Source organism: Callithrix jacchus, chromosome 9, assembly GCF_049354715.1.
Source record: "Callithrix jacchus isolate 240 chromosome 9, calJac240_pri, whole genome shotgun sequence".
NCBI lineage: Eukaryota > Metazoa > Chordata > Mammalia > Primates > Cebidae > Callithrix > Callithrix jacchus.
The window spans coordinates 66,602,677-66,613,086 of NC_133510.1; the positions used below are offsets into that span (position 1 = coordinate 66,602,677).

At 53.6% G+C, this 10,410-nt stretch overlaps 1 protein-coding gene across 1 annotated transcript; it reads right to left on the reverse strand.

Moving 5' to 3' along the window:
• Positions 1–1,207: 1,207 nt before the first annotated feature.
• KRT18 (keratin 18) lies at positions 1,208–5,339 on the reverse strand. The gene is made up of 7 exons (XM_017976074.3): positions 4,876–5,339; positions 4,056–4,138; positions 3,231–3,387; positions 2,467–2,631; positions 2,251–2,376; positions 1,753–1,976; positions 1,208–1,390 (listed from the first exon to the last, which is right to left on the reverse strand). The coding sequence occupies exons 1-7, from the start codon at positions 5,290–5,292 to the stop codon at positions 1,267–1,269; spliced, it is 1,296 nt and encodes a 431-aa protein (XP_017831563.1). The 5' UTR covers positions 5,293–5,339; the 3' UTR covers positions 1,208–1,266.
• Between the last annotated feature and the right edge of the window lie 5,071 nt (positions 5,340–10,410).

The window sequence follows — 10,410 nt, forward strand, 5'->3', positions numbered from 1 at the left end:
AGGAGGCTGAGACAGGAGAATCACTTGAATCTGGGAGGCAGAGGTTATGGTGAGCCTAGATTGTGTCGCTGCACTCCAGCCTGGGTGACAGAGTAAGATTCCATCTCAAAAAAACAAAAAAAAGATGCCCATTTGGCTGATCATGGTGGCTCACGCCTGTAATCCCAGCACTTTGGGAGGCTGAAGCGGGCAGGTCACCTGAGGTCGGAAATTTGAGTCCAACCTGACCAACATGGAGAAACCCAGTTTCTACTAAAAATACAAGATTAGCTGGGCGTGGTGGTGCATTTGCACATTTGCACGAGTATGAAAACAGCCAAAAGAACACACAAAGTAACACTGAATGACCTCTGAACTTTTTATTGGCCTCCTGCTCCCCCAAGGGTCCCCTGCTTCTGCTGGCCTAATGTCTCAGAACTTTGGTGGTGTTGGTCTCAGACACCACTTTGCCATCCAGAGTAGTCCCAGCTACTCTGGAGGCTGAGGCAGAAGAATGGCTTGAACCTGGGAGTCAGAGATTGCAGTGAGCCAAGATCACTCCATTGCACTCCAGCCTGGGTAACGAGCGAAATTGCATCTCACAGAAAAAAAAAAAAGGTGCTCATCCTTACCTATATGAGTGCTTACTCAGGGGCACCTCTTTCCTGGATGGGAACTTCAATGATCACTTACTCAACTTCTAGCCAGACCTCTAGCACCCTAAAAATCATATCTCCATTGAGTGAATGAACACAGCTTAGAGCACCGTAGGTTCGGGGGATGAGTTATGGGCTGGGGTTGTAGGAAAAAGCTGTGGGTGGAAGGCCCTGGGCCGTGGGCCAAGAGCGCAGAGCGGCAGGGTTGGGGAGGGCCAGGCGTGCCTCCCTCTCTCCTCTGTCCTCTGTCTTTGGCCTAATTTCCTCCTCTGGTTCAGGTTTCTGCTAAAGATCAGTCAGGGATTTTATGATCACAAGATGACTTCAAGGCAAAGATTCTACTTGTAGGGGGGCACTGCCTGTGACCCATCACATCTACTGCTCCTTCCTCTGTCTCTTGGAAGTGTTTCTAAGAATACAGGCCCCTCTTCCTTCTACACTTCAATCTATATGAAACCCTCAGGGGTCAGAGGTAGTTTCTGTTGGATCAGCGTTGGGACTGTCGGGTTAGGGCATTTGCATATTTGCACGAGTATGAAAACAGCCAAAAGAACACACAAAGTAACACTGAATGACCTCTGAACTTTTTATTGGCCTCCTGCTCCCCCAAGGGTCCCCTGCTTCTGCTGGCCTAATGTCTCAGAACTTTGGTGTCGTTGGTCTCAGACACCACTTTGCCATCCACTATCCGGCGGGTGGTCGTCTTTTGGATGGTTTGCATGGAGTTGCTGCTGCTGTTCAAGGCATCACTGAGACTGTAACAGAAGACCAAGTCCCAGTTATAAACAGCCCCGCAGAGCAGAAGGGAAACAAGAAAGGTAGAGGGAAAAAGCCTTTTGACCTCTACCTTTATCTCCAAATCCCCTTCAGCCCCTTAGAAAACGGAAACCCAAGGCCAGACTTCATTTGCACACTAAGTATAGCTACAGACAATAGTTTGTTTTCTTCAAGGATGAAACCTCTGTAATTGTTACTCTCTTGAAGACACAGGTGGGCCCACAGAGCAATGGTCCAGGGCTCAGTGACTACCAATGAACAGACACATCGGGTGCTTCTCAAAGTTCAGGCTTTGGGGAGAAGTGATCCCAGCATGTGTGGGTAGGAGAGCCCCACTCACCTGAAGTCCTCCCCATCTTCCAGCAGGCGACGGTAGGTGGCGATCTCAGCCTCCAGCTTGACCTTGATGTTCAACAGAGCCTCGTACTCCTGGGCCTGGCGCTGTCCCTCTGCCCGGGTCTGTGCCAGCTCTGACTCCAGGTGCAGCAGGATCCCGTTGAGCTGCTCCATCTGCAGGGCATAGCGGGCCTCCACCTCCCTCAGGCTGTTCTCCAAGCTGATCTTCTGCAGGGGCACAGGGAGGAGGGGCAGGGTGAGCCCAGAGTCCCAGGACTGCTCATCCCTTCACTTTTGGAAACTTTTTTGGGTACCTGCTGTGTGCCAAGTACTGGGGTAAGGGACAGGAGTAGTGGGAAATGCAAAGAGGAAACAACTCTCTGAGATAAAGGAACTCATGATGAGAGGGGTAGGATTTGGGTTGAGACAGGGTTGGGCCTGAAGCCAGGTGAAGGAGATCAGGGGTCCAGAGGAGCTGAGCAGGTGATGCAAAGGCACTCACTGTATTTCTCATGGAGTCCAGGTCAATCTCCAAGGACTGGACTGTACGTCTCAGCTCTGTGAGTGTCATCCCAGCAGTTTCAACCTCAGTGGACTGTGTGGTGACTATTGTGGTACTCTCCTCAATCTGCAGGGTGGGGACAGTCCATCAGGCCCCTCCTTCCCTGTCTGCCTCCCTCCCACACCCTGGCAGCCATCCCTTCTTCCCCTCACGTACCAGCTGAGTCCAGTACTTGTCCAGCTCCTCTCGGTTCTTCCGAGCCAGCTCGTCATACTGAGCCCGGATTTCTGCCATGATCTTAGCAAGGTCCTGAGATTTGGGGGTATCTACCTCCACGGTCAATCCAGAGCTGGCAATCTGGGCTTGTAGGCCATTTACTTCCTAAAGGTGACAGGGGCAAAAGTGCAGAGGTCTCAGGGTCAGGGCTCCAATAAGGCCTTTCCTCTGTGACTGCCTCTTCTAGAAGGCCCATAGGATCAGCTGGAGAAGAGACCGGGAGAAGCCCTGGGCTTGTACTCAGAGCAATACTAGTTCTGGCCTTTCTGCTCCAGTGCATAGAAATGCCACTGGGTAGAAATGGTTTCTCCAGTGGGTAGAAATGATGGTTTCTCACTGTCCCTTCATCCACCCTCCCCTTCACAAACCTGCTCCTTCTACCATCTTTTAGGAAGCCCTGCCAAGTCCACCTGCTCTCATTCCTCCATCACCCCCAGCTCCTGGTGATGAGTAGCTGCTTCTATGTTTGTTCTCATCTCCTCTCATCCATATTATTTTGACCTGTAATTCAGGTAAGCCACAGAGTTTATTTGACCCCCTGAGAATGCTCTTTATCAGAACAGTCTTGTTAAGAAGAGCCCAGGCTGCTATTTCTAAGCTTCTTGGCAAGGCCACTTGGAAGTGGCTTGTCCTGTCTATTCTCCCACCTAGACTGACTTGTCTTGGCCCCTCGGTTCCTGGCTTGGCCAGTGGCCCCCGCTTGCCTCTTCATGGTTCTTCTTCATGAAGAGCAGCTCCTCCTTGAGAGCCTCGATCTCTGTCTCCAGCTGCAGCCGAGTGACATTGGTGTCATCGATGACCTTTCGGAGACCATGGATGTCGCTCTCCACAGACTGGCGCATGGCCAGCTCTGTCTCATACCTGTAGGAGTACAGGTGATCAGAGGGGCCCCTATCTCTGACCTTCTTAACACACACCACCTATTAAGAGCAGTTCTGTGCCCACTGCAAACCAGCAACTTGAGTCAGCAATCAGGTGGTAGTGCCTTGAGCACCATTCTTGGCACTTGGAGGACAATGTTCTTAAACAGGGTTATACAAATGATTAGTTAGGCTGGGCATGGTGGCTCTTCCCTGTAATTCCAGCACTTTGGGAGGCTGAGGCGGGTGGATCACCTGAGGTCAGGAGTTTGAGACCAGCCTAGCCAACATAGTGAAACCGTCTCTACTAAAAATATAAAAATTACCTCGGTGTAGTAGCACGTGCCTGTAGCCCCAGCTACTCAGGAGGTTGAGGCAGGAGAATCACTTAAACTTGGGAGGCAGAGGTTGCCATGAGCCAAGTTAACACCACTGCACTCCAGCCTGGGAGACAGAGTAAGACTCTGTCTTGAAAAACAAAAACAAAAACAAAGAAACTACACACACACACACACACACAATTCAATAGTTAAATGAATACACTGATTGACTCTCATCCACCCACATCTGAACAGGATCCCACTGTGAGCCCCTACCTGACCTAGCCAGGGGAGCATACCCTTCTTAGCTCCATCCCCAGACCCCCAGCTCCCTAGCCCCTCAACTTACTTGACTCTAAAGTCATCAGCAGCAAGACGAGCATTGTCAATCTGCAGAACGATGCGGGCATTGTCCACAGTATTTGAGAAGATCTGGGGGAATTGTTGAGAGAGATTGCTCCATGAATGCAAAGTCAGTGATGGGTGGGCTGAGTGTGTGAAAAGTGTTATGTGTCCTAGTGAAAACTTCCTAGTGCCAGGAATCGCCAGAGGCTCTCTTTGAACACCTGTCCATTTTCATCTTAGCCCCACCCCATTCCCTCCTTTCCTGGACTCCTTTCCTAGATCCCAACACTCTGCCCCTCTTGGGAAGACTCAGCAGTCTGGCTAGATGGCTGGCCCGCCTGCCCGGAAGTGAGCCACTACTAAAAAGTCCTATCCCTGGCCCTCTCCTGGCATTTTTTCCCTAGTGCACCTGCTCACTCTGGGCCCCCTACACCCTGGATCGGCCCCACCCAAAGAAAGGCCCCATGTTTACTCTTAGATGATTCAGCCATAGCCACATCCGCTTAACCCTCCAATAGTCCCCACGCGGCCAGAAGCCAGTGTCTCCTCCTGTTTACAGGCCTTTCCTCACCTCCCTCCATGCTGTCCACTTCTCCGTAAAGCTCAGCCCTGTCCCCTTCCCCCGCTCTCCTGGGGAAGAGCCCTCCCATGCCTAGCTTCTGCTCCTGGGGAGCCTGTGGCTAGGAGCCTGGTTGGAAATCCTGGAATTTCCCGGTGGAGTAGGGGCTGGGGTGGACATGGAATGAGGGAAAGAGGCAGAGGAGTGTATAACTGGAGGATCAGACATGGCTGGGAGTTGAGGTCTCTCCCACCACTCCCCTTACCTGAGCCCTCAGGTCCTCGATGGTCTTGAAGTAATGGCCCCAGTCTCTGACTTGGGGTCCCTTCTTCTCCAGGTGCTCCCGGATTTTGATCTCCAGCTTCCGGTTCTCGGTCTCCAGGCTCCTGACTCTGTCCAGGTAGGAGGCCAGGCGGTCGTTCAGGATTTGCATGGTCTCCTTCTCGTTCTGGATGCCTCCCATTCCTGCCAGACCCCTGGCCATCCCCGCGGCCAGGCCCCCGACCCCCATGCCGCTCCGGACGCTGGTGGAGCGCGTCACGGAGACGCGGGAACCAGAGCCCCCGGCGCCTGCATAGACGCTGGCCGCGCTGCTGACCGGCCGGGCGCCATAGCTGGGCACCCGGACGGAGCCCACGGACCGGTAGTTGGTGGAAAAGGAGGAGCGGGTGGTGAAGCTCATGCTGCCCGGGGAAGAGAGCGAGAGGACAGGACTCAGGCTTCGCAGACGAAGGTGGCGGCCGGCGCGACCCGAGTTATATCCAGAGTGAGGCCCCGCCCCCGCCCCGCCGCTTGGGAGCCCGAGCCACAGGTGGACGGTGCAGGAGCCGTGCTCTCCGCCCCGGGCCACTCCCCCGCGCTGCCCTGCCAAGCCCCCCCCTCCACCCCCCAGAGACGGGGTGGCCAACCGGGTGCTGACTGGGACAGCAGGTGTTGTTGGCCCTCGAGGCTGCTTTCGGGGCAGGAAATGACGCTATTATGCCCTTCTCCCCCACGTGGAGGAGGTGCTGGCGGGTTTGAAATTTGGGGGTCTGGTGGTGTGCGGGTGGAATGGCCTGTGAGTCCCTCTAGCTGTCCTCAGCCTGCAGCCCAAGTTATCCACCTGTGGAGGGGATCTTAGGGGGCATCCTGGAGCCCCAGGAGTCGCGGGAAAGAAAGGCTGGGAGGAGGAGAAGAGGAGGAGAAGCAGTGCGGAGCCTCACAGCTGCTGGTTAACGCACACCCCAGCGGCACCTGGCTCCCAAACACTCCCGCCTGCCCATGTTTCGTCGCACACACTCACACCCGAATCATACAGAGGTGTGCTCTCAAATGCGCGCGCGCACACGTTCACTCACCAGATAGGTGCAGACTGCCTGAAACAACCCCAGTCTCTGAGCCCCCTCCGCCGACCTCACTCCCTTGCCTCGCCTCAGTGGAACGGGTCCTCACTTCTGCACACCTGTATATCACCTTTCCTGCATCCTTGGTCAAACAAATCCTGAGCATTTACAATTTGACAAGTATGTATTCAGAACCTACTGTACACCAGGCCCAGTTCTAGGAGCTGGGAGAGGAAAGGGTGGTGACAGAAGAGATGAAAATCTCTCATGGAGGTGGTAATGTGTCCCATCTTGCATGGGACCTGAGAGGCACTCCTAGGACGTTCTTAGCAGCAACCCAGCCCTGGGGGCCAGTGCCCCTCACCTCTTTACTAGGACTTTTCTGCAGGCTGGTCCTTGCCCTGTCCCCGCTTGTAAGGCTATCTGGATTCCAAGCCTGTCCCCAGGGGACTGCATCCTCCAGGAAGCTCTCCCTAGAATCTGCATGAGAAGGACAGAGGTAGGGAGGCTCTCATGCTGCCTGCTCCATGAAGTGGAATGACGTCCCTATTGAATGAAGTTGGAGGGGAACCCCTAGGTGTTGGGCCTTCAAGTCTGTCAGCACCAGCAGCTCGTTTTTTCAGACAGGGACTGGTGTGACACGTTTGGCTGTGATCTTTGCTCTGGAGTGGAACTATCGATTCTTATAGAGTGGCTGAGGGGGAAGGGGAGGACAAACAGAAGGGTAGGCCTGGGAGAGAAGGGACTCTGGCAGAGCCTGGCCAGTGGATCTGCCAGATGGGAACAGCACAGATGCAGAGCCTCACCCTGGATTGTTCGTGATCTGTCACCTAATGGTGGGGAGAGCCCCACAGTGCTGAGTGGGAGCCAGCTTGGGGATGGTCAGGGTGGAAGCTGACCAGGGGAGGAGGGTCAGGGCCTGCTGAAGCCTGGGAGGCAAACAGGATGCAAAATATCTTACAAATGAATGCCCACTGGTTTTACATACAAGGCCTCTGGGAGGTAAGAGGTGCCAGTCCAGGGGTCTCCCCTCCTTTCACCTTCACATTCCCCCACTGGATTCCAGAATCATCACACTGTGCAGATTTTTATAATAAAGTATGTGGATTCAACAAGCAGCATATTGCTTTTTGCTGTGATTGCTAAGCTTTAAGTCAGCCAGCCTGGGTACTTTGCTAGCTGTGTAACCTTGGGGAAGTCACCTCACTCTGAGCTTCAGTTTCTTCATTTGTGCAGGGAAAATCATAAGACCCATCCAGTCCATCTCCTCTGGCGGCAGTGGATATGAATGTGAATTATCACTCACTCATTCATCAAACAAATACTCATTATTTGTATTGGAGCCTTCCTTAGAAGTAAGGAAGTCTTCAGTACATCCAGGAGGGCAGTTATAGGGGTCAATTTAATTTGAAAGACGGGCTTGAGGGGTTTGAAGTCTGTCTCTCTGAGTCACTTAAAACCCCTGGGGCATTTTGAAATCTACCAGCAATCAAACCTAGATGCTGGAATTTTCCTCCAAGCTCATTCTCAGGTTCTTGTCTAATCCCTGCCCCACCCCAACTGCTAGGAACCTTCTGGGACCTGGGGAAGTGCAGCGTGGGGGCTGGAGAGGGAGAGCTGCCAGCTAGACCTTATCTCTCCTAGCCAATGTCGATGGCTGCATTCCTGACTTCTTGCAGCATGGGGCAAATACCAACCTCGGGCTTCCAGCACCAGCCTGACCCTTCCCACCACTTTCAGATTCCTCTGTGGCTCAGGGCTTTTTCACTTTGTCAGAGAGCCTCTCGGAGAAGGCTCAGCCCCCAGATTCCCAGCACTAGGGTTCTGGGGTGGGGGTGGGGAGCAAGGTGGAAAGGGGAATGGCTTGATTGTGAGGACAGTCCCGGGAGAGGGTGGAGCTTAGGGCCCTTGGTGAGAAGATCCCAGAACAAAGCCTCGGCAGAGGGGGAGTCCGGAAGGAGGGGAAATGTTTCTCCACCCACCATCGGCCCTGCATTCCAGAGTCCAGCAGAAGGGGAGTGGGAACCTGCGAGGCAGGTTTAACTTCAGAGTAGACTGATGACCCGATAGGATGGGTCAGCTCTTCCTGCACCCTTCACATTCTCCCATAAAGGGCTAGAGCTGATGGCTTTGGGGAAACTAGGTGGTGGGGAGATGAGAGGATTGGAAGTTGGGGGGTTGGAAGGTCTGCAGTCCTTCCGCCTTTGCTTTATCGTTTAGGCTGGAAATTCCTTGCTCAGTGTGGAAGAGGGAGTTGTTTGGAACTGTAACTGAGGTGTTTGGATGGCTCTATACACAAAACAGGAAGACACTGATTTCCATCCTCTTCTTCAAAGGGTGACTCCTGTGTGTTGGAGACAGTGAGAAGGCCCTGCAGTGGGGCTGGCTGGAGGGAGGAGGGGATCGCCTGGGAGGCTCCCCTGGGCTCCCTTCAGCTACTCTCAGTGGAGGGTGCACCCATGCAGCGGGGCCTCCCGAAGGAGAAATCCCAGGGCTACTGAGTTAAGGGCAGAGCTGTTGAGACAGATGGACAGCTGGGGTGGAACTCAAAGGAAAAGGAATCTGGGGCAGAATGGGAATCCTCGTGCCCAGCCCTGCATTTGGCACCTAGGGGGAGCTCCATAAATAATTTGGGTTTAAGTAATTAATGAACACGGGGTGCTAGGAGAGGTCGATGGGGGTGGTCAGAAAGTGCAGTCAGGTAGACTGCAGAGAGCCAGGAGGTGGGGGCAAGGGTACAGTCTTCAGAGGCAGCTGTGGAGCAGGAGGAGGATGCAGGTGGCAGCTGGGCTGGGTGGACCCAGTCTGATCTCAAGACTTCTGGAATTTCAGCACCTTATTTTCAGTCCCTGGCACTGCCTGTGGAGGTGGGGAGGGGTACTCAGGGCTTGGGCCAGGCCCTCTCACTCTGGGGTAGGAGAGTCGAAGAATGATCTGACATTTAGTATAATTGCTTCAGTTGGGTTTGTGCCCAACAGGTTATTCTCCAAGGATAAAGAAAGAGGCTAAGGGTCAGAGCTGAGCAGTGTGTGGCTGCCCAGGAACCTCCAGGTGCTGAAGCTCAGAAGAGTTGGGGAACCTGCCCCTTCTAGGGGCCCCTCAGCTTCCTGGCCCAGCTCCCACCAGGGATGGCCTTGCCCGTGCTCATGTCCTCTACCCCTTCTGATCCTGGTGCTGTTGGCTTCTCTTCGGGTGCAACCCCAGTATCCAAATGCTATACCCCCCAGCCTATCACCTCACTCAAATCTGCCCAGAGATTAGGGGAGGGCAAAGGGATGAACAGGGAACTTGATGTCAAAAGACCCGGATTTGGCCAGGTGGCTCATGCCTGTAATCGCAGCACTTTGGGAGGTGGAGGTGGGAGAATCGCTTAAGGCCAGGAATTTGAGACCAGCCTGGGCAGTATAACAAGACCCTGTCTCTATGAAATAATCAGATACTTTGCTGGTATTTCACAGTATTTACCTCCACTGCTGGCTTAGTGATCTTGAGCAGGCTTCACTTGCTTGGTCTTTCCTCAGCTGTAGAATGCGGGTAATAGTAACATCCACTTAGAGAATTTTCATGAGGACCAAATGAGAAAACATGCCTCATGCAGGTGAGAAGCCAGCTGAACCCCCTCCTGTCTGCTTTGCCCCATTTGCTCCTTTTCTTCCCAGCCCCCTTGTTCTTTTGCCCTCACTACTCTCCAGCCTGCTTACTGCTCTCCACTATTTTTTTTCCTTCTAACCTGTGCTCAGGGCAGGGTGCTAAGACTGAGTCTTTGGTTTTCTTGGTTTGTTTATTTGTTTAATTTTTTAATTATTGTTATTTTTTTTGAGATGGAGTATCCCTCTGTTGCCCAGGCTGGAGTGCAGTGACACGATCCTGGCTCACTGCACCCTCCACCTTCTGGGTTCAAGCCATTCTCCTGCCTCAGCTTCCTGAGTAACTGGGATTACAGGCACATACCACTGTGCCCAGCTAACTTTTGTATTTTTAGTAGACACAGGGTTTCACCATGTTGGCCATACTGATCTCAAACTCCTGACCTTGTGATCCACCCACCTCAGCCTCCCAAAGTGCTGGGTTTACAGGCATGGGCCACGGTCCCTGGCCAAGACTGAGTCTTTGAAAAGGGGGCTGGAATGGAAGAGCAGAATGGCCAAGAATCTGTCTCCAGATCATTCAGTCAACCGGCCCTGTCTCTGTCAGCCTCTTGCCTCGTCTAGGCTGGGCAGGTCTGCCAGCATTGTTTAGGGAACTATCCTGTGAGCAGCTAGGGCTGCAGGGCTGGAGCCTGGGAGAGGTATGGGGCAGGAGGTACGGATTGCAGGGCCACAGCTAACCTGTGGGGCCTCTACACAAATTGCAGAGAGGCAGCCTCCTCTTTGTCTCCTGGCAGGGTGTGCCTGTGTACTGAACACCCTGCAGGCCACAAGCAGCAGACCCACGTGGAGCATCCCCTTCGAGGGTTTGGGTGGAACCCAGTTGCAGGT

Excerpts from the sequence above, each read along its gene's own strand:
- KRT18 (XM_017976074.3), bottom strand. The coding sequence starts at position 5,292 with ATGAGCTTCACCACCCGCTCCTCCTTTTCCACCAACTACCGGTCCGTG. Across the intron at positions 4,139-4,875 it reads TCGAGGACCTGAGGGCTCAG|ATCTTCTCAAATACTGTGGA; the intron begins GTAAGGGGAGTG and ends CAATTCCCCCAG. Across the intron at positions 1,391-1,752 it reads GAAGATGGGGAGGACTTCAG|TCTCAGTGATGCCTTGAACA; the intron begins GTGAGTGGGGCT and ends CTTCTGTTACAG.